Source organism: Macaca thibetana, chromosome 10 (assembly GCF_024542745.1).
Source record: "Macaca thibetana thibetana isolate TM-01 chromosome 10, ASM2454274v1, whole genome shotgun sequence".
NCBI classification, from domain to species: domain Eukaryota; kingdom Metazoa; phylum Chordata; class Mammalia; order Primates; family Cercopithecidae; genus Macaca; species Macaca thibetana.
Window position 1 is genome coordinate 72,613,032 of NC_065587.1, and position 24,097 is coordinate 72,637,128.

A 24,097-nucleotide genomic window follows, 5' to 3' on the forward strand; every position below is an offset into this window, starting at 1 on the left:
AATTTTTTAAAAAATAAATGTTTTCTTAAGTATAATACCCAGAAAAGTACACAAAATGTCTTGATAACATATTACAACACCCATGTAATCCCTACCCAGATCAAAGAAACAGAATATCATTAGCCTTCTAGAAGCCCATCTGGTCATCTTCATTTTCTTTTCCTTTTTTTTTTTTTTTTTTTTGAGGCAGCGTCTCACTCTGTTGCCCAGGCTGGAGTGTAGTAGTGCAGTCTTGGCTCACTGCAACCTCTGCCTCCCAGGTTCAAGCAATTCTCCTGCCTCAGCCTCTGGAGTAAGTGGGATTACAGGCATGCACCACCAGGCCCAGCTAAGTTTTGTATTTTTAGTAGAGATAGGGTTTCACCATGTTGGGCGGGGCTGGTCTCAAACTCCTGACCTGCAGTGATCCGCCCGCCTCAGCCTCCCAAAGTGATTGGATTACAGGCGTAAGTCACTGCACCTGGCCTAATTTTTAAATTTTTTTTTGTAGAAGTGGTCTCAAACTCATGATGTGCCTTCTTATTTATTTATTTTAGAGATGGAGTCCCACTCTGTCTCCCAGGATGGAGTGCAGTGGCACAATCTCGGCTCACTGCAACCTCCACCTCCTGGATTCAAGTGATTCTCCTGCCTCAGCCTCCTAAGTAGCTGGGATTACAGGTGCCCACCACCACGCCCAACTAATTTTTGTGTGTGTGTGTGTGTTTTTTTTTTTTTTTTTTTGGTAGAGACGGGGTTTCACTGTGTTGGCCAGGCTGGTCTCAAACTCCTGACCTTGTGATCCACAAGCCTTGGCCTCCCAAAGTGCTGGGATTACAGGCATGAGCCACCACACCTGGCCGCCTTCTTTTAGTTATCATAAGGCGGGCAGTGGCTGAATTTCTTTTTTTTTTTTTTTTTTGAGACGGAGTCTCGCTGTGTCGCCCAGGCTGGAGTGCAGTGGCCGGATCTCAGCTCACTGCAAGCTCTGCCTCCCGGGTTTTTACGCCATTCTCCTGCCTCAGCCTCCCGAGTAGCCGGGACTACAGGCGCCCGCCACCTCGCCCGACTAGTTTTTTGTATTTTTTTTAGTAGAGATGGGGTTTCACCGTGTTAGCCAGGATGGTCTCGAACTCCTGACCTCGTGATCCGCCTGTCTCGGCCTCCCAAAGTGCTGGGATTACAGGCTTGAGCCACCGCGCCCGGCAGTAGCTGAATTTCTCAGGAATCCAGGCTCTGTCATTCTCTAGGCTTTGTGTTTCTGGATAAGTTGCCTCATCATCCAAATGTTACTGCAAGGACTAAGTGAGATGCTGAGGCAGTGGGCAAATTGTGTAAAAATACTACTGTTTCAAGTGTTTTGATGTTGGAGTTCATCTTGCCAGCCAAGGGATGATGATACATTGATTCTTCAGGATGATCAGAGCTCACAGACTTGGATGGAAGCTCCCTCAGGTCAAGGAGGACCACATTTTTTGAGGGGTGGGGGGAGGAGGCAGAAAGAGAGGCAATGTTAGTCACTGAGATTTAGAAGAGTAGCTACAGCTGTTTTTGGTTCTTGTGGATCTACCTGTGTTGGCTTCCTGCAGGAGCTAAAATTTCCAGAGCTAGTCCTACAGCGAGGGGAGCTAACGTGGAGTGGGCATGAGAATTCTATTCAACAAGCACAAGTGAAGCTCAACCTTTTTGTTCATCCTGCTACAACCAATTATTATAGGAGAGGGGAATAAGGATCACTGCCCAAGGGGCATTACAGTCTCCCCAGGGAGGCACTCTTTTTTTTTTTTTTTTGAGACGGAGTTTCGTTCTTGCTGCGAAATCTCAGGTCACTCAAACCTCCGCCTCCCGAGTTCAAGCGATTTTCCTGCCTCAGCTTCCCAAGTAGCTGGGATTATAGGCATGGGCCACCACGCCCCGCTAATAGGGAGGCACTTTTCATTAGCCCACAGTCCAGTTAAACTTGACGGAATGAGGAAGTGACCTGGGAGTACAGAACAGGATGGGATCCTTCCGGACTTGGGCAGCCTTTGGTAGTGGGCATGCTTGGAAGGGTCAGGGTCTCAGGCCTGGAGGTGACCAATTTTTCTCTCCGAAAGAGAAAGGAAGATGATTAAAAAAAAAAAAATTCCATGCTCCAAAGCGGCAGCCAAATCCTATGTCCCCCAATGCATCACCCAGAAAGGGGCTCCAGACTCTCCTGCAAAAGGCCAACTCTACTTCCCGGCTCCCACTTCCCCTCCTTCCCCACAGGAGGGTGGCGAAGGATTTATAACCCACCTCTTTCTTTCAGTTGCCATGGAGACAAGCCCCAGTCCTTTCATTCCTTCTGGTACCTCTCTCTCCAACGCAGGCGGAAAGGAGGCGGCTTAGCCCAAACATGCTGGGGGAGGGGCTGGCGACCTCGACGGCAGCTGCGGAACCAGGCCGAGGGACAAAGGCTAAGGTCAGCTGCGTCAAGCCCTTTCATCTGCCGACGACCAGCGGCCAGACGCTGCGGGAGCATTGCTGGGCTGGAGGAGGGCTCGAGCTACTAGGACTGCACGGAGCAGCGGGGTGGGACTTGGGGTCGCCTCAGGAGAGTTCCGCGGCCCGGGGCGGGCAGAGGCATGCACCGTGGGGGCAGACGGCTGGGGTGGATGAGGAGGCACGGGCCCTTCCACCCACGCGTCCATTGGGCGGCGCCGCCATCACTCTCTTCTGGACTACACCGCCTTCTCCTCCTCCGCGGAACCAGGATCCCCTCCTCCACCACCCTCTCCCCGCCCCTGTCACGGGAGCCTCTCATTGGGCGGGGGCATGGTCAATCCTCCTCGAGTTGGGGAGTCTATTGGACGCGAGGCCTTCGGGCCGCCCCCAGCCTCGTCGGATTGGCTTCCTGCGCGTTGGCGCAACGGAAGAGGCGGCCGGCCGAGGGCGCGCCTCTGCTCCGGCTGGACTGCCGCGGAGGAGGGGAGGAGTTCGACGCTGGGGGGCTTGCTCGGGCGGCAGCGGTGGCTGCTGCGGATGGGAGCGGGCCGGCTCGGCGCGCCTATGGAGCGCCACGGCAGGGCCTCCGCCACCTCCGTCTCGTCGGGTGGGGAGCAGGCGGCCGGAGGCCCCGAAGGGCGGCGGCAGGAGCCACTGCGGCGCCGGGCGAGCAGCGCGTCGGTACCCGCGGTGGGGGCCTCAGTGGAGGGCGCGAGGCGGGACCGACTGGGCTCCTACAGCGGCCCCACCTCGGTCTCCCGCCAGCGCGTCGAAAGCCTGAGGAAAAAGCGGCCGCGTAAGTGTCCCGTGGCGCCCTCCCGGTCCGCCCTGCCCCCCTTCCGGCCCACCCTGTCCCCTTCCGGCCCCGCCGCTGTTTTTCCCGCGCGCGAACACTGCTCCCGCACGGTGGTCCGTCGTTGGTGCTTGGCTGACATCCGTCTGGAGGCCTCGTGTGCTCCGAAAGCGATACCTGCGGGGGCCCCCCCGCACCCATTGGTATGCACTTCCCGCTTGTTGAAGTGGAGGGCTTTTCCCCAGGTCCCGTCTTCCCTTTTCTTAGCTCCTTGGGCATTCTTTTCCGGAGGGTCACATGATTTTATCCTCGTGAAGGCTTCTTTTGATTCATTTCCACCTCCTCTCCCCCCAAATCCTTTGAATCCCCAATGCTTGTTTTCCGTGGGCTTCCAAAGAGCTGCTGTCTAATATTTAAGTCCCTTTTATTCGTCAATTTCGGGCTTACTGGAAAATGGGTCGCTGCCTCTTGAGTTGCAACAGGCCTAAAACTGTATTCCGTGCACCTCTAAGGTGGCTGCCCTTCTTCCCATGAGAATCCAGGTCATCTCTCACCCACATATCCCCTCCGTTTTCCTTCCGTCTGTTTGCAGGTACTCACGATTCAGAACCATGGCATTCTGGGCAGTAAGGTTCTTTGTTTTGAGGAGAAACTCCATCTCTCTGAATTTTGCCTTGGAAGTTGCATACGCTCTTCCCAAAGAATCGGTTTCCCCATTTTATTATCAGGTTTTTTTTTCTGTGTTGTGTATTTTCTCCCCTTTACAAGTCTTCAATTCAGGACCGCTGCCTGGCAGCCATTGCTGCTGTTAAAAGTATCAATTGTCCTGATACTGTAATAGGAGCTTTACAGTATGATGCCGTTTTACATATGGTTGGACTTTTTGGTGGGTGTTGCCAGATTCCTATTTCAGGAAATTGACTTGTTTAAATGCGGATTGTGAGAGGGAGGGAGAATGGCAAGATGTGTGTGAGATCTTTATTGGATAGTCTTGTACCTTAGCCCAGTCACCCAGCTGCTTTTTTGAATCTTCTCTGATTTGGATGATTAAATGTAGTTCTATGATGCTGTGAAAAGTTTGGGAGTTTTCAGTTCTTTTGTCTTTTTCCATCTTCTTGCAACAGATTTGGAAAACAGATTCTTAACCTGTGCCATTTTCAGAGTCAGTCACCTAGTTTTATTTGAGAAGCACCTGAGTTTGAAGCAATGCAAAATATGAGATCCTTCATGGTTTTGTATTACATTATTGGAAATAGATGTAAATTCCAAATATTTAGCAAATAAGAATACAGCCATTAGCCACAAGGGTTTTTTTGGTTTGTTTTTTGTTTTTTTGAGACAGTGTCTTGTTCTGTTGCCCAGGCTGGAGTGCAGTGACATGATCATGGCTCATTGTGGCCTTAACCTCCTGGGCTGAAGCGATCCTCCTGCTTCAGCCTCCTGCATTGCTGTGACTAAAGGCACGTGCCACTATGCCAGGCTAATTTTTAATTTTTTTTTTTTAAATAGAGATGGGATCTCGTGTGTTGCCCAGGCTGGTCTTGAATTCCTCCTGGTCCCAAGCGACCTTCCCACTTCGGCCTCGCAAAGTGCTGGGATTACAGACGTGAGCCGTTGTGCCCGGCCTGGCAGTCTTCTAAGAGCTTTGGTAACTCATTAGCCTCGTGGCTCTGAGGTAGGTGGTAGTATTCCATTTTACAGATGAGAAAACTGGGGCACGATTGCCCAGTGTCAAAGGGCTAGTGCATTGTGAAATAGAAGTGTAAACTCAGAATTGCTGGCTTCATAGCTTTTGCTGTGGACCACTGTGTTTTTCTGAATTATCTGCGTTCTATTAGTTGTTTCTTCATTGCTCTAAGACCAAGCATAAGTTTGATCTTTTCAAGACTGACTGACTTGAGGTGAAAATTTTTAGCTACTGTGGAAGTACTTCCAAATATTGAGCATGAGAATGACCTGGTAAAAGTGCAGATTCAGTGGGCCCGGTTAAGCTCCTCATATTCAGATACAGGTGACTTAAAGACCACACTCAGAAAAACTGGTGTGGAGAATTAAGGTAGTTTTGAAACTTCTTTTAGGGAACTAAGTAGACACATATTCATGCTATAGGATTTCTATTTTGTTCTGGTGTTTGATGTTTGTCATTCCCTTCATTGCCTTCTCTGACTGATAAATCATGAAAACCCATCTTTCCGGTATGAGACCTGCTAAAGGAATAAACAGGATACTGATTGTTCTTCCTTCCATTTGTTTCTTCTGTACTATCTAGGGGTGCCCCTGTTAGATGGAGAAGCAGGCTGGGCGCAGTGGCTTACGCCTGTAATCCCAGCACTTTGGGAGGCCAAGGCGGGTGGATCACCTGAGGTCAGGAGTTCGAGACCAGAAACCAGACTGGCCAGCACGGTGAAACCCTGTCTCTACTAAAAATACAAAAATTAGCTGGGAGGCTGAGGCAGAGAATTGCTTGAGCCTGGGAGGCAGAGGTTGCAGTGAGCCAAGATCGCGCCACTGCACTCCAGCCTGGGCGGCAGAGCAAGACTCTGTCTCAAAAAAAAAAAAGAAAGCCTTACTCTGATACTGCACTACTTGTCTAAAGGTGCAGATAGATACTAGTTGCCATTTGAAACTCGAAGGAGCTATTCAGGTTATCTTAGGCATTCTTGTGGTCCTGGTTATAGTTTGTTCTGTCACGCATTTCCTAGAGCAGTGTAGTTCCCAAACTTGCCCTCGTCCCAGACTTACTGCATCAGAATCCCTAGCGATGAAGCTAGGCATGTGTATATTTCAGTTCTTCAAAAGTTTTGCATCAGGTGGGGAGGGGGGTATGTCTCACAGGGCTGAGAGAAATACCAAATAAAGATTGATTTTGAAATGATGGAAACCAAGACGCTGTTGATGGTAATGTAGCTACCATTTTCTGAGCACTTACTTGTCTTAGACACTATGCCGAGTATTTTATAAACATCTTAGTTAAGTCTCATAGTTATCCTGTGAGGTAGGTGTTTTTTATCCCCAATTGCCAGATGAGAAAACAGGCTCAGTGAAATTGTCCTTTTGTCCAAGGCCATATAGTGAGTTAGTGATGGAGTTGGGTTTTGATTCCTGGTCTCTTGACTTCAGATCCAGTGTTCTTGGTCCACATTTTGAGGTGGGGGAAGGTACACGTGATGTAATCCAGAGCTGTGGTTCTCAAGCTTTTAAAACTTCCCCCAACCTACCATTGCATGCTATAGGTCTGCAAAGGGGTCTAAAATTATATTTTAAATTTTATTGAGGCATAATTAAATAGAGTAAAATGTACAATTTTGGCAAATGTAGACACGTAACAAGAGAACATACATTTTTATCAAAGGCTCCAGGTGTTCAGCGTATGTGCAGAAGGTGTGAAAGCCCTGTGATCAGAGTGCTCCACAGTAGTGTGGAGGACGAACTGGTTCCTTGAAGATGACTCGCAAGGCATGTTGTAGCACGCCAGGGAGACCTTTGGGGCTTGCTGATTTTGGACTGCTACAAATCATGGATTATACTTAACCTTCATAATACAGCTTTCGTTTGTAGCTTGACAATACTAGCCTAGAAAATGGATTACTTTTTCTTGGCTTTTGGAGGAGCATCGACAGTCTGGAAATGGTGCCGGGGCCCTGTTAGACTGCCTTTATTAGGCTCAGCATTTCAGCTTCAGGGAATTAGGACGAATTGACCCCTGGGAGCTCAGGAAAAATGTTAGATTGCTATAGCTTTGTGGCCCATTTGGAGAGGCAAATTTTTTTTTTTTTTTTTTTTTTTTTTTTTTTTTTTTGAGACGGAGTCTCGCTCTGTCGCCTAGGCTGGAGTGCAGTGGCCAGATCTCAGCTCACTGCAAGCTCCGCCTCCCGGGTTTACGCCATTCTCCTGCCTCAGCCTCCCGAGTAGCTGGGACTACAGGCGCCCGCCACCTCGCCCAGGTAGTTTTTTTTTTGTATTTTTTAGTAGAGACGGGGTTTCACTGTGTTAGCCAGGATGGTCTCGATCTCCTAACCTTGTGATCCGCCCATCTCGGCCTCCCAAAGTGCTGGGATTACAGGCTTGAGCCAACGCGCCCGGCCTTTTTTTTTTTTTTTTTTAAGACAGAGTTTTGCTCTTGTTGCCCAGGCTGGAGTGTAATAGCGCAATCTTGGCTCACTGCAACCTCCGCCTCCCAGGTTTAAGCAATTCTCCTGCCTCAGCTTCCCAAGTAGCTGGACTTACAGGCATGTGCCACCATGCCTAATTTTTTGTATTTAGTAGAGATGGGATTTCACCATGTTGGTCAGGCTGGTCTTGAACTCCTGACCTCAGGTGATTCATCTGCCTCGGCCTCCCAAAGAGCTGGGGTTACAGGTGTGAGCCACTGTGCCCGGCTGAAAAGGTTTTTTTTTTTTTTTTTTTTTTTTTTTTTTTGTGAGATGGAGTTTCGCTCTTGTTGCCCAGGCTGGAGTGCTGGAGTGCAGTGGCGTGATCTCAGCTCACCACAACCTCCACCTCCCAGGTTCAAGTGATTCTCCTACCTCAGCCTCCTGAGTAGCTGGGATTACAGGCATGTGCTACCACGCCTGGCTAATTTTGTATTTTTAGTAGAGACAAAGTTTCTCCATGTTGGTCAGGCTGGTTTCGAGCTCCGGACCTCCTGTGATCCGCCCACCTCAGCCTCCTCAAGTGCTGGGATTACAGGCGTGAGCCACTGTGCCCAGCCTGAAGATGTTTTTTAACATATTGATTTATCGACTATTTATTTATTTATTTATTTATTTATTTATTTATTTACTGAGACAGAGTCTCACTCTGTTGCCCAGGCTGGAGGGCAGTGGCAGGGTTTCAGCTCACTGCAACCTCTGTCTCCCTGGTTCAAGTGATTCTCCTGCCTCAGCCTCCTGAGTAGCTGGGACTACAGGTGTGTGTCACCATGCGTGGCCAGTTTGTCAACTTTAAATGGAACTGAAGTAAATATGGTTTGTCTTCTTAGATATATAATAAATACTAAGCAATAAGCAGGGACTAAAAATAGTCCAATTATGCAGCTGTGTAAAATGGTACAGTATATTGCTTTAGGGGCCATGTGTAAGAATCATGCAGTTGGATAAATACGGTTGTTCAGTGTTGGTGTCCCTGCCTGCTGTCTGGGGAGACCATAGCAAGAAGAGATGTAGGTTGTTAAAAATATTTTGCTGGCTGTGTGTGTTGGCTCATTCCTGTAATCCTAGCACTGTAGGAGGCTGAGGTGAGAAGATCACTTGAGACACGAATTCAAGACCAGCTTGGGCAACATAGCCAGACCTTGTCTGTCCAGAAATAAAAAGGCCATGCATGGTGGCTCACACCTGTAATCCCAGCACTTTGGGAGGTAGATAGAGGTGGCGGATCACTTGAAGTCAGGAGTTTGAGACCAGTCTGGCCAACAGGGTGAAACCCTATCTCTACTAAAAATACAAAAATTAGCCGGGTGTGGTAGTGCATACCTGTAATCCCAGCTACTTGGGAGGCTGAGGCAGGAGAAACACTTGAACCCAGGAGGTGGAAGTTGCAGTGAGCCGAGATCATGCCACCGTACTCCAGCCTGGGAGATGGTGAGATTCCATCTCAAATAAATAAATAAATAATAAAAAACAAATTAGCCAAGTGTGGTGGCACATGGTTGTAGTCCCAGCTACTTGGGAGGCTGAGACAGGAGGATTGCTTGAGCCCAGAAGATTGAGGTTGCACTGAGCTATGATCATGCCACTGTGCCAGAGGGAGACCCTGTCTCCCTTTTTTTTTTTTTTTTTGCTTAAAACATTTCAAAAAAGGGGAGGAGGAAGATAGACTAGGCTATTGTAGAGCGTCAGGCAGTGAAAAGAATGGCTATTTTGATTATTTAAAAGAGCAGTGATGTTTTTTGAACTTAAGTTTGTAGCCTTCTGAGCTTTTCTCAGGTTCATAATTTGGGGTATCTTTATCTTCAGGCACTGTTCAGGTCAGACTGACTGGGATATGAAAACTTCTGAATTGTGGCTTAAAGTTTGCTTTCTAAAAGTGAAACCCGTCTCAGTTTTTTAGTAGTCTGTTACATTTTGTGTGTTTATATTTCCTGAATGTAGAATTTGTTGTTGAATCTGCTGATTTTACAATATGTGGTTTTTTGTAAATATCTAGTCCCTGAGTTCAAAACTATTTTGGGAATAAGAATGATTATTAAAGTACATCTTTTAATGTTAGGCCAAGATATTGCTTCCTGTAACAGCCTAGACATGGATTTGTGGTGTTATTAACCATGTATGGTCTGGTTAAATTGTAGTTCATAATATTGGAAAATTGAGCACTCTTTTGTGAACTATGTACTTCCTTTTTTTTCTTTTTTTCTGAGATGGAGTCTTGCTCTGTCGCCCAGGCTGGAGTGCAGTGGCGCGATCTCGGCTCACTGCAAGCTCCGCCTCCCGGGTTCACGCCATTCTCCTGCCTCAGCCTCCCGAGTAGCTGGGACTACAGGCGCCCACAACCGCACCCGGCTAATTTTTTTTGTATTTTTAGTAGAGACGGAGTTTCACCGTGGTCTCGATCTCCTGACCTTGTGATCCGCCCGCCTCGGCCTCCCAGAGTGCTGGGATTACAGGCGTGAGCCACCGCGCCCGGCCGTTTTTCCACACTCTTAAAGCATTTCAGTCGTTGAGACCTATAGTGGGACCTTGTGCTTTGCATAAGTTGGGAAATATAGCCTAAGTCAAGTATAGATTGTCTAGACTGAGTACCTTGGAGGTCTTAATATCAGGAAATATGTTAAGGGCTGTGAATAGACTGAAATATCTGAAAATTAATGGCCAGAACTCACTAACTAGAAGGCGGGGGCCTTCTCTTATTAGTGAGATATGAGGAATGGGATGATATAATAAAAGCTCTAGGCTGGGTGCATTAGCTCCTGTCTGTAATCTCAGCACTTTGGGAGACTGAGGCAGGTGGATCGCTTGAGCTCAGAAGTTCGAGACCAGCCTGGGCAACATGGTGAAACCTCGTCTCTACAAAAATTAACTGGTTGTGGTGGCATGCACCTGTAGTCCAGCTACTTGGGAGGCTGAGGTGGAAGGATCTCTTCAGCCAGGGAGGTTGAGGCTGCAATGAGCCTGAGCCTGGTGATTGTACCACTGTACTTTAGCCTGGATGACAGAGTGAAACTGTGTCTCTCAAAAAAATAAAACAACAAAAAAACAAAAACAAAACCTGGGTACGGTGGCTCATTCCTATAATCCCAGCATTTTGGGAGGCCGAGGTGGGCGGATTAGTTGAGGTTATGAATTCAAGACCAGATTGGCCAACATGGCGAAACCTCTGTCTCTACTAAAACCATAAAAACTAGCTGAGTGTGGTGGCACGAGCCTGTAATCCCATCTTCTCGGGAGGCTGAGCAGGAGAATCGCTTCAACAACTGGGAGGCGGATGTTGCAGTGAGCTGAGGTCTGCCACTGCACTCCACCTGGGCAGCAGAGCGAGACTGTAGTCCCAGCTACTTGGGAGGCTGAGGCAGGGGAATGGCGTGAACCCGAGAGGCGGAGCTTGCAGTGAACTGAGACCGTGCCACTGCACTCCAGCCTGGGTGACAGAGCAAGACTCCGTCTCAAAAAAAAAAAAATTCCTCTTGGTTTTAATTGGTTATATTGGATTTTATTTTTTGGAATCTGTTGAGATAACCATGGTTTTTTTTTTCCTTCATCTTACTACTTGGAATTTCTAATGTAAAAGCCATCGTTGCACTACTGAGAAGAATCTCTTTTGGCCATGGCCTATTAATCTTGCTGTACAACTAGATTCCATTTTTTATTTTATTATTTGTTTATTTATTTTGAGATGAGTCTCTTTCTGTTGCCCAGGCTGGAGTGCAGTGGCACGATCTTGGCTAACTGCAACCTCCGCCTCCCGGGTTCAAGCAATTCTCCTGCCCCAGCCTCCCAAGTATCTGGGATTACAGCGGCCCACCACCACACCTGACTAGTTTTTGTATTTTTAGTAGAGATAGGTTTTTACCATGTTGGCCAGACTGGTCTCGAACTCCTGACCTCAGGTGATCCACTCGCCGCAGCCTCCCAAAATGCTGGGATTACAGACGTGAGCTACCTCACCCTTAGGCTCTGTTGAGTATATTTAATAAATATGTAAGGCTAGATGTTTCTGTTTAAGTACTACTTTGGGTATATTCTATTGGTTTCTATATATTGTATTCTCATTGTCATTCATTTAAAAATAAATTTTGTTTTGATTTCCTTTTTAATTCCAGAGTTAATAGTTTAAAGATTTCCAAGTAGATATATTTATCTCTTTGTCTGTTGGATTAATTTCTAATTTTGAAGTTTTGCAGTAAGTGAATGTGACTTGTTTTTTGGAATTTGAAGTTCTTTAAGCTAGTGCAGTTAATTTTTGTGAATGCTTCATGGGTTTTTAAAGGAATGTTTGCCTGTTTTTTTTGTTTGTTTGTTTTGGGAAAGTGTTGGTGTTGCCCAGGCTGGAGTGCAGTGGCATGATCTTCACTCAGTTCAACCTCTGCCTCCCCTGTTCAAGCGATTCTCCTAGCTCAGCCTCCTGAGTGGCTTGGGACTGTAGGCATGCGCCACCACATCTGGCTAATAGTTTCTGAATTTTTTTTCTTAGTAGAGATGGGGTTTCATCATGTTGTCTAGGCTCGTCTCGAACTCCTGACTTCAAAGGATCCACCTACGTTGGCCTCCCAAAGTTCTGGGATTACAGGCATGAGCCATCCCGCCTGACTTTCTTTTTTTTTTTGAGTTGGAGTCTTGCTCTGTTGCCCAGGCTGGAGTGCAGTGGTGCAATCTTGGCTCACTGCAACCTCTCCTTCCTGGGTTCAAGTGACTCTTTTGCCTCAGCCTCCCTAGTAGCTGGGATTATAGTTGTCCACCACCGCACTTGGCTGATTTTTATATTTTTAGTAGAGATGGGGTTTCACCATTTTGGCTAGGCTGGTCTTGAACTCCTGACCTCATGATCCACCCGTCTCGGCCTCCCAAAGTGCTGGGATTACAGACGTGGGTCACCGTGCCCAGCAGGTTTGTTTTTTTTGTTTTTGTTTTTTTTTTTTTTTTTGAGACAGGGTCTCACTCTGTCACCCAGACTGGAGTGCAGTGATGCAGTGTTGGCTCACTGCAACCTCCACCTCCTGGGTTCAATTGATTCTCCTGCCTCAGACTCCCAAGTAGCTGGGACTACAGGCACATGCCACCATGCCCAGCTAATTTTGTGTATTTATTGAAGACTGGGCTTCGCCATGTTAGTCAGGCTGGTCTTGAACTCCTAACCTCAGGTGATCCACCCACCTCGGCCTCCCAAAGTGCTGAGATTACAGATGTGAGCCATTGCATCTGGCCGGTTTTTTTTTCTCCAGAGTTCTGTTTGTGTTTACTAGATCCACCTTATTAGCCATGATATTAAAATTCTCTTTCTACCATGGTTTTGTGGGTGTGTGTGCAATCTACAAATTTCTGAGATCTGTGTCATTCTCATACTAACTTGTAGATGTGTCACTTTCTCTGTTAGTGTTTTAAGTATGTGTTATGTGCATAAGGAGCATGGCTATTACATTCATCAGTTGTACTTTTTATGCACATGAGACAGTTCTTTTTTGTCCTCTCTTAATGCGTTTTTGTTTGTGTTGTTTGATCCGCTAGTATTGTATCTGCTTGCTGTTAACATTTGCTTGATATAGTGGAGTAGCATTCTCCAGGCATTTATTTTAGTCATTTGAATTCAATTGTATAAATTCAGCAAGTGAGTTAAGTGAATGGTGCCAGTGATTCTACCCAGTGTTTGCGTCAGTAACTATATGATTATGAGTGAGTATGGGGATGAGAATGGTGAATCTCTTTTCCCCTGTAGGGAAAGGAAGGGGCAGTGACTGTCTGGAGGGGCATCACTTATAATGTGAGCATAGCTCTTTGCCAAATGAAATGTTGGTCTTGAAACAAGGTATGACCTTTACTTACTATGTCTCTTAAATGTAAATCAACTGCTCTATCTAGTATTCATCTCTAGTGAGGTGCTTAGGAGTGCTTAAAATTTTTATAATGTGTAATACTTTTGACTAAATGCCATTTTCATCTTTCAAAGCATTCAACTCCTCCTCATGATGTGACTCCATTGTGGATGATTTATGGTTTTTCTTTCAGTTTACTTGTATAATCTTGTTTGAAATGTCTTTTTACATCAACATATACTTGAATTTCTCCCTTTTTCTCCTAATTCCTGGTTAAGCTCACAGAATTTCCTCTTCAGTCTAGAAGAGAAATTTTACGTATTTGTGATGAATGCACTGATAAGTGCATTCATTCCCATCGTTATTTATTTTTTAAATTATTTTTTACTTTTTTTGAGATGAAGTCTTACTCTGTCGCTTAGACTGGAATGCAATGGCACGATCTTGGCTCACTGCAACCTCTGCCTCCTGGGTTCAAGTGATTCTCCTGCCTCAGCCTACTGAGTAGCTGGGGTTACAGGTGTGCACCACCACACTCAGCTAATTTTTGTATTTTTAGTAGAGATGGGGTTTCACGATGTTGGCCATGCTGGTCTCGAACTCCTGACCTCAAGTGATCCACCTGCCTTGGCCTCCCAAAGTGCTGGGATTACAGGCTTTATTATTTACTTACTTACTTTATTTATTTAAGAGACAGGATCTTGCTCTGCTGCCAGGCTGGAGTACAGTGGCTCTATCACAGCTCACTGTAGCCTCAAACTCCTGGGCTCAAGTGATCCTCCTGCCTCAGCCCCTGGAGTAGCTGGGACTACAGGTGCATGTCATCATGCCTAAATTTTTTTTTAGAGATGTGGTCTTGCTATGTTGTCCAGACTAGTCTCCCAAATCCTGGCCTCAAGTGATCCACCCACCTTGGCCTCTCAAAGTGTTGGAATTACAGGCATGAGCCACCACACCTGACTGTTTTCTATTTACTGTACTTTTCCCCTTTTCTTGTCAATCAGTTTTTTTTAACTGATAGCTTTTTTTTTCCTAATGTAAAAATCATGGTGTTTTTTTTTTTTTTTTCCCTCCTCTGGAGTTACCTCTGAATTTTGACAAATTTAAACTATCACTTCTCCATTCTTGTGTAGAATTAATCAGAATCTATCTTTTCTTCCCTTTTCCAACAAGACAGAACTGCTGCTTGCTTTCATTTCCTTCTCCCTTCTCTTCCCTCTTCGACTTCCTATGTCGAAATCATGTAAGTATTTTAGTTTCAGATTGCTTATTTTTGTAAAAGTCAGTACTTTTGTTTATTTCTTAAAGCTCTTGGATAACAAAAGAGTTTCTTAAAGCTCTTGGATGTTTTCAAATTATGATGGCATTCATCTACCAATTATGTTAGAGAAGGTCTTTGAATAGTAAAGTTGATGCCTTACATGTGTAAAAATTGTTTTTGCACTCCCACTTCAAAGCTTATTTGGTTGGCTGGATACAAGTTTCAAAATCATTTTCCTTATAACTTTGAAGCCAGTGCTCCATTGTCTTCTGGCATCTGTGCTGCTGATGAAAAGTCTAATACTGACTATTATGTGATTTATGTATCTTTATAGGAATTCAGTTTTTTTCTTGTAATATCTTGAAATTTCAATAGGATGTATCTAAGTTGTCTTTCCCTTCTCTCCTGACTGATAAACACTGTTTAACACTTAGAGTAACCTGATGATTGGTGTCTTCCCTCTCCCCAAGGAAATTTCTAGAAGTCACATAAGATGTTGGTCTTTTTAGTTCTATATATATATATATATTTAGATATATATATATATATTTTTTTTTTATTAGAGACAGGATCTCACTCTGTCACCCAGGCTGGAGTGCAGTGGCATGGTCATAGCTCGCTACAACCTTGACCTCCTGGGCTCAAGCTGTCCTCTCACTTCACTCTTTCAAGTAACTGTGACTACAGGTGTGCACCTGACTGATTTTTAAAATTTTTTTATTTTTTATTTTTGAGATGGAATCTCGCTCTGTGGCCCAGACTGGAGTACAGTGGGGCAATCTCAGCTCACTGCAACTTCCGCCTCCTGGGTTCAAGCGATTTCCCGCCAATTTTTGTATTTTTAGTAGAGATGGGGTTTCATCATGTTGGCCAGGCTGGTCTTGAACTCCTGAGCTCCAGTGATCCGTCCAGCTCCAGTGATCCAACCTAAAGTGCTAGGTTTATAGGCATGAGCCACTACATCTGGCCTAGTTTTTTTTTTTTTTTGATAGTAGAGATGGGGTCTGGCTGTGTTGTCCTGGGTTGTCTTGGACTCCTGGCTTCAAGTGATCCTCCCATCTTGGCCTCCCAAAATGTTAGGATTACAGGTGTGAGCCACTGCACCCAGCCAGGTTCCATTTTCTCTATATTGACCTTTCCTTCATACTTGAGAAGCATTTGGGGATAATCTTTAGTTTTGTTTTCCATTTGTTTTCCATTTTTCTGTGTCCATTTTGCTGTTAAATATATCAGGCTTTATTTTAGCAATTGTTTTCTCTCTTTTATAACAGTGTCTTTTAATGTTATAATTTACATAGAATAAACTGCATGCATTTAAAACGTATACTTCCATGAGTTTTGACAGATATATATAGCCACACACACACACAACCCTTTTACCCCTAAACAAGAGTTGGGTTACCACAGAGTTTTCCCCTGCCCCTGTGCAGTCCAACCCCAGCTCTCAAGCCCATGATTTGCTTGCCTTCAGATGTAAAAATGATTAGCTTGCCTTTTTACATTTATTTTTACTTTTTGAGATGGAGTCTCCCCTCTGTTGCCCAGGCTGGAGTACAGTGGTGCAATCTTGGCTCATTGAAACCTCCTCCTCCTGGGTTCAAGTGATTCTCCTGCCTCAGCCTCCCGAGTAGCTGGGATTACAGGCATGCACCACCACACCCGGCTAATTTTTGTATTTTTAGTAGAGACGAGGTCTCGCCATGTTGGCCAGGCTGGTCTTGAACTCCTGACCTCAGGTGATCCGCCCGCCTTGGCCTTCCAAAGTGCTGGGATTACAGGCATGAGCCACCATGCCTGCTTTTTTTTTTTTTTTTTTTTTCTTTTTTCTTTTTTTTTTTCTTTTTTGAGACCAGGTTTTGCTTTTATTGCCCAGGCTGGAGTGCAATGGCATGATTTCAGCTCATTGCAACCTCTGCCTCCCGGTTCAAGCGATTCTCCTGCCTCAGCCTCCGGAGTAGCTGGGATTACAGGCACACTGCACCATGCCCAGCTAATTTTTTTTTTTTTTTTTTTTTTTTTTTGAGATGGAGTCTCGCTTGTCACCCAGGCTGGAGTGCAGTGGTGTGATCTCGGCTCACTACAACCTCCATCTCCCGAGTTCAAGTGATTCTTGTGCCTCAGCTTCCTGAGTAGCTGGGATTAGAGGCGTGTGCCACCATGCCTGGCTAATTTTTTGTATTTTTAGTAGAGACGGGGTTTCACCATGTTGGTCAGGCTGATCTTGAACTCCTGACTTTGTGATCCACCTCCCTCAGCCTCCCATAGTGCTGGGATTACAGGCGTGAGCCACTGTGCCCGGCCTAAGTTTTGTATTTTTAGTACATATGCTTAGTACAGTATGATTTAACCATATTGGCCAGGCTGCTCTTGAACTCCTGACCTCAGGTGATCTGTCTGCCTTGGCCTCCAAAGGGCTGGGATTACAGGCTTGAGCCACCGTGCCTGGCCAGTTTGCATATTCAAAAGTTTCATATAAATGGAATAATATAGCGTGTAGCCTTTCGTGCAAGGTTTGTTTTATTAACTCAGCCTATTTTTGAGATTCATGAATATTATGTAGTAGTTTGTCCTTTTTTTTTGGTTTTGAGAGCATTTTTTCCCACAGTTAGGAAGTTAACATGGACAAACCGTATGTAAATTTTGCTGATTTTGGCTGGGCGTGATGACTCAGGCCTGTAATCCCAGCACTTTGGGAGGCCAAAGTGGGAGGACTGTTTGAGGCCAGGAGTTGGAGACTAGCCTGGACAGCACAGTGAGACCTTGTCTCTACAAAAAATTAAAAAATTAGCTGGAATGGTTGTGTTCCTGTAGTCGTAGTTACTTGGGATGCTGAGGCAGGAGGATTGCTTGAGCCCAAGAGTTCAAGGTTAACAGTCAGTTGTGATTGAGCCATTGCACTCCAGCCTGGGCAGCAGAGTGACATGCTGTCTCTAAAAATAAAAATAAAAGGTGAAAAATAAATAGAAACAGTTTTGCATAGACTCTTTTGTACATTGTGTATTCAGTTGTATATAATTTTATCATGTGTTAATTTTTGCAACCACACACATCTGGCAATTGTTTTTTAATTTTTGATTGTATGGTAGCTTTTTTTAATGGATGAGATATAATTTTACTTCTGAGAATATTTTTGATTCTCTTGTTTATTCCTGCAACTCGTTCTTCAGATACTTAGTTTCTCATTTTCGTGGTTTTAGTTTTTCTAGTTTGTAAAAGTTTAGTTTTACAAACTAGAAAAAGTTTAGTTTTTCTAGTTTGTAAAAGTGATAATCACTGGTTTGAGAATTGCTGTTCTGAGAATTGCTGTTCTTCTGCCAGTGGATTCAGTGTCTGTTTACCAGTTAGTCAGAATTGATTGTAGGGGAGTTATGAGATGTGTGGCAAAATATGGGGCAAAATGTCTCCTTACTTATTCTGGGAAATAGCAGCCACCTGAGTGCCATCCTGATTCTGGGCCTCTGTACCTGTTTCCAGTGAATACTGCTTCTGTTGGTGTTGGGGATAGAACATGGTTATTAGTAGAGGGAGTGACCTTTCCACTTGTCCCAGGCACATTTCCCCACCATCACTTGTGACTGCACCAGACCTGCTTTTGTTTCCCCATGGTAGCCACCCTAAACCTACATCTTGGATAGAACACCCCTACGTTCTCTGTCTCACCTTCATAGCTGATCCCAGTTTTAATAGCATTCCTCTTTTGAGGCTTATGCATGGTTATTGCCTCTGTAAACCTAGTTCTGCTCCTATCTCTTCTTGGTTCCCAGAATTATTTAAAAAAATAATATATCAATAAACCCAAATCTTTTTTTTTTTTCCTGAGGTGGAGTTTTGCTGTGTCACCCAGGCTGGAGTGCAGTAGTGCAATCTCAGCTCACTGAAACCTCCACCTCCCAGGTTCAAGCAATTCTCCTGCCTCAGCCTCCTGAGTAGCTAGGATTACAGGTGCCCGCCACCACGCCGGGCTAATTTTGTATTTTTAGTAGAGATAGGGTTTCACCATGTTGGCCAGGCTGGTCTCAAACTCCTGACCTCAGGTGATACGCCCTCCTCGACCTCCCAAAGTGCTGGGATTACAGGTGTGAGCCACCGCGCCTGGCCTAAACCCACATCTTTAGTAATTTCTAGGATTTAGGTTGGGAGGGGAAGCATTTACAGATGCTCTTTGATGTATGATGTTTATGCTACATTCCATAAATCCATCAGAAGTTGAAAATACTGTAAATCAGGTGGGGCGCAGTGGCTCACATTAAATTTGAGCCCTCATTAAATTGGGACCTTCCATATGTCTGTGTAGTGCATTTTGATCCAATCTCTTCGGGCCTTCTTTTTCTTTTTTTTTTCTTTGGGATGAAGTCTCGTTCTGTCGCAAGGCTGGAGTGCAGTGGTGCGATCTCGGCTCACTGCAACTTCTGCCTCGCGGGTTCAAGCGATTCTCCTGCCTCAGCCTCCGGAGTAGCAGGGACTACAAGCGCACACCACCATGGCCAACTGATTTTTGTATTTTTAGTAGAGATGGTTTCACCATGTTGGCCAGGATGATCTCGGTCTCTTGACCTTGTGATCCACCTGCCTTGGCCTCCCCAAGTGCTGGGATTACAGGCGTGAGCCTCCATGCCTGGCCTTTTTTTATTTTTATTTTTATTTTTTTGGGGATGGAGTCTCGCTCTGTCACCCAGGCTGGAGCGCAGTGGTATGATCTCGGCTCACTGCAGCCTCTGCCTCCCGGGTTCAAGTGATTCTCCTTTCTCATCCTTCCTTAGCCTCCAGAGTGCTAGGATTATAGGTGCCCACCAACATGCCTGGCTAATTTTTGTATTTTTAGTAGAGACAAGGTTTCACCATGTTGGCCAGGCTGGTCTCGAATTCCTGACCTCAGGTGATTCGTCCGCCTCAGCCTCCCAAAGTGTTGGAATTGCAGTCGTGAGCCACCGCGCCTGGCCCCCTTCTCCTTTTTTTTTTTTTTTTTTGGAGACAGAGCCTCAACTCTGTTGCCCAGGCTGGAGTGCAGTGGTGCCATCTCAGCTCACTGCAGTCTCCATCTCCCAGGTTGAAGCAGTTCTGTTTCGAATTCCCGAGTAGCTGATACTACAGGTGCACGTCACTGTGCCTGGCTAATTTTTGTATTTTTAGTAGAGATGGGGTTTTACCATATTGATCAGGCTGGTCTCAAACTTTTGTCCTCAGGTGATCCACCCATCTTGGCCTCCCAAAGTGCTAAGATTACAGGCGTGAGCCACTGTGCTTGGCCTAAAGGACATTTTGGGAACCGATGTTAACATAACGTCTATTGAAACCTTTTATTTTTGGGATATCAGATTTTGAAAGATAAATTGACCATTGGAGGTTATATGTTACATAGGGTTGGGAATTTCCTGTTTCTAGTTTGCTGCTAAACCAAAACTCTGAAGTCTCAATTTTTTTTTTTTTAAACTAATAGGAAGTATAGCTTTTCATTCTGAATCTTTGTTTTTCACAGTTGAGGCTTATGAGTAGTCAGCTTGTTATTGTTAAAGTATTTCATAATGCAGTTTGGGCTTGTCAGGATGATTGGGTTGGCTCAATACTTTGATATTTTTATTTTTCATCTTTGCTGTAGTATTTTTTTTAAGTTGTGCATCTAAATCAAGACAGAATCACAATTCTTTGCCCCAAAACCTTTTTGTGTAGAATTATGTTCTTTGGAAACCCTAGGGTTTGAAATAAGTTGGTACTGTGGTAAGTGTAAATTTAGTTTTCAGAAAAAAGCTGTGCTGACTTATTTTTCTTCCCCGTTTAGTTTTTCCATGGTTTGGCTTGGATATCGGTGGAACTCTGGTCAAGCTGGTTTATTTTGAACCCAAAGACATCACTGCTGAAGAAGAAGAGGAAGAAGTGGAAAGTCTTAAAAGCATTCGGAAGTACCTGACCTCCAATGTGGCTTATGGGTCCACAGGCATTCGGGACGTGCACCTCGAACTGAAGGACCTGACTCTGTGTGGACGCAAAGGCAATCTGCACTTTATACGCTTTCCCACTCATGACATGCCTGCTTTTATTCAAATGGGCAGAGATAAAAACTTCTCGAGTCTCCACACTGTCTTTTGTGCCACTGGAGGTGGAGCGTACAAATTTGAGCAGGATTTTCTCACAGTATGCATTTTTTAGCTTATATACAATTTATGGTAATTTGATTGTTAAAAATAATGCCAGTAACAAGTGGTGAAATAATTTCCATCTCTAGTAGAACTTGAATTTTCTTGAGTCAAATGAAGATTAAAGGGTACACTAGTGATAGAATGTAGCCGTCTAGAGGTGGTTGTATAGTTCAGATATATGGATATGGATGACAATCAGAGCCACTAAAAGGGTAGCATTTTGTTGTTCCTTTACTATGAAAAATTAGGGCATCTGCTGTATGTTGAGGAAGAAAGTACCTACAAGGAACATCATTAGATCATGAAAAATGAGATTGAAATATAATTTTAAAAAATCATTTCATGTCATGAAATTGTTTTCAATCTTGTCTACCACATAATTTCTCTTGTCTCCCTCAGTTTCCCGGCATGTTCACCAACTGAAAAAATAAGGAACTCTGGTCAAAAGTGGTGTTTTCAGGCTCAGGGCTGGTCTGAGATGGGTAACTGCAGAGCCCTTCTCTCCCAGAATGCTTTCTGATATGTTCTGTGCTGCACACTTAACTGGAGTCTTGCCACCATGTCTGGCCCCTGGGGCGTGCTGCCAGGCGCTCTATCTTGCTTTTTTTGAGTGAACACTGGTGAACATTATGAGCAAGGCCTTGAGGCTAGGTCCTTTCAGGGTGGATGGTGGGGGTAGGCCAGAGAACTGACAAATGAATTGGCCAAGATCCTGACCTTCAGGGTGCAATACAGATTGAAAATGTCTTCAGTGACTGACTGTGTTTTTCTGTCGCTTAATGAGAGAACATTAGTCCAAAAGAGATTCTGCCTTTTTTTTTTCTTGAGATGGAGTTTCACTCTTGTTCCCAGGCTGGAGTGCAATGGCACGATATCGGCTCAACACAGCTTCCACCTCCTGGGTTCAAGCAATTCTCCTGCCTCAGCCTCCCAAGTAGCTGGGATTACAGGCATGTGCCACCACACCCGGCTAATTTTGTATTTTTAGTAGAGACAGGGTTTCTCTGTGTTGGTCAGGCTGGTCTCGAACTCCTGATCTCAGGTGATCTGCCCGCCTCAGCCTCCCAAAGTGCTGGGATTACAGGCGTGAGCCACCACGCCCGGCCAATCCTCTTCATTTTTAGTTGCTATACAGTGCTCCGTAATACAAATAATAACTTAGTCATTCCTCTATTATTTAAATGGAATTAATTGATTATAAAACAGCTCAAATTTTGACTGCTAAAATTCCCCTCCCTCCCAAGAAGCTGTAGCTGGTTTAGATAGTGAAAAAAAAAATCTTACCTTCTTACTGGATACTTTCAGCCTTTTGGCTTCAGATTGTTGAATAATGTATGGCCTCTTTTGATACTGCTCCAAAGTCTTGAGATGGTCCTCTGTCACAGTCCTTGTGGCTCCTGCCCTGTGTCACCAGGTGGTTTCTGATAGTGCTGTAGCCTGAGCTGCGCTTCAGCCCCTTTGTCCCTGTAAGCAGAGATCTGGATTTCTGCTTGAAGGTTGATAAATACTGTGGGGTTTTTTTTGGTCACACTTATTCAGCTGCTGCAGTAGTTTCTATGTAGAGTGTATTTGGCTCTGTGGTAGCAGGAGTCTGTCTCAGCATTCTATCCCTATGTTTGCTCCTAAATCTGTTCTTAAAGCATGCACAAATAATACACATCTGTGAGTGCACTTTTATGGTTTGTTTCACGTAGTGGGGATGTCTTACTGAATGGAATTTTTGTTTCTCTTGGGTTATTAAAAAGTCTGAGTACATTCTTATTTCATTACAGATAGGTGATCTTCAGCTTTGCAAACTGGATGAACTAGATTGCTTGATAAAAGGAATTTTATACATTGACTCAGTTGGATTCAATGGACGGTCACAGTGCTATTACTTTGAAAACCCTGCTGATTCTGAAAAGTGTCAGAAGTTACCATTTGATTTGAAAAATCCATATCCTCTGCTTCTGGTGAACATTGGCTCAGGGGTTAGCATCTTAGCAGTATATTCCAAAGATAATTACAAACGGGTCACAGGTACTAGGTAAGTTGTATATAAAACTCATTGTTTATTCTTAGTATCATAACGGGCTGAGTTTTCAGGTATTACATGTAACTAACTATACCTTCGAGAACCTGCTAGGTGAAAGATTTAAGTGTTTCTAGATTATGCAAACAAATGTTTCTCTTTGAAAATTCTGATTTTATGACCCAGTTTTCTTTAATCTCTACTGTTCAAGACTTACTATCCTAGGTGTTTCCTAAACGGTCGCGCCAGCAGACTCGTTGTAGCCCTTGCCCTCAGATAGTTTATGGTGTGCATACACAAAGTAGCTAAAGTTATTAGGCAGCATCTGTAAGGAGAAGGCATGGGAAAGGACCTAGCTTTGAAACCTGTGTAAATTTCATGCTTCTACACACATATATGTGTGTGTAGAATAATGATTTATTCTAGGTATGTGATTCAGAAGTTGATATGTACTAATCAGTAGAAAAATTATTGAGGGAAGGTAGTATGAAAAGAGAGGATTAGCCAGGCGTGGTGGCTCATGCCTGTAATCCCAGTGCTTTGGGAGGCCGAGGCAGGTGGATGACTAGGTCAGAAGTTCAAGATCAGCCTGGCCAACATGGTGAAACCCCATCTCTAGTAAAAATACAAAAATTAGCCGGACGCAGTGGCAGGCGCCTATAATCCCAGCTACTCAGGAGGCTGAGGCGGGAGAATTGCTTGAACTCAGAGGGTGGAGGTTGCAGTGAGCTGAGATTGTGCCACTGCACTCGAGCCTGGGTGACAGAGTGAGACTCCGTCTCAGGAAAAAAAAAAGAAAAGAAAAGAGAGAATTAGGGCTGGGCACAGTGGCTCACACCTGTAATCCCAGCACTTTGGGAGGCCGAGGCGGGCGCATTGAGGTAGGGTGTTAAAGACCAACCTGGCCAACATGGAGAAACCCCGTCTCTACTAAAAATACAAAATTAGCCGGGCATGGTGGCACATTCCTGTAATCCCAGCTACTTGGGAGGCCAAAGCAGGAGAATCACTTGAACGAGGAGGCAGAGATTGTGGTGAGCCAAGATCGTGCCATTGTACTCCAGCCTGGGCAACAAGAGCTAAACTCCATCTCAAAAAAAAAAAAAAAGGATTAGATGAAAGAAAATGTTTCGGCTTAAGGGTCAGAAGTCACTTCAGGAAAAACAAAAACAGGGATCTGGGGTTGGGATAAACAAATTTTTTAAAAAGCAGTTGTGATTTAAATAGAGGAGTAATTTTTTGTGACAAAACACATTGCAGGAGGAGTATGATGGGGGGTGCACTGATAAGCCAGGGTGACAAGGTGCTCAGATGAGAATGACTCAGGGAATGTACTTGGAGAGGGAAGGGGAGGAGGTGTTAGCATGACCCCAGGCATGTAGGGCTAATTTGCACTTGAGGCTCTTCATACTTGGCAGCCAGCCAGACTGCTCTGGGGACATGGGCCCTGTAGTTTGGACTTTGCATGTTGGCTCACATGCATATGTGT

General features: G+C 44.9%; 1 protein-coding gene across 1 annotated transcript in view; it reads left to right on the forward strand.

The window, feature by feature from the left end:
- Positions 1-1,186: 1,186 nt before the first annotated feature.
- Positions 1,187-24,097, forward strand: part of PANK2 (pantothenate kinase 2) — a 35,381-nt gene continuing 12,470 nt past the window's right edge. Inside the window, 4 exon segments of the mRNA XM_050745223.1 lie at positions 1,187-2,747; positions 2,749-3,241; positions 20,240-20,592; positions 22,370-22,623. Of these exon segments, the coding sequence (XP_050601180.1) occupies positions 2,586-2,747; positions 2,749-3,241; positions 20,240-20,592; positions 22,370-22,623 (1,262 nt within the window). The 5' untranslated portion in view covers positions 1,187-2,585.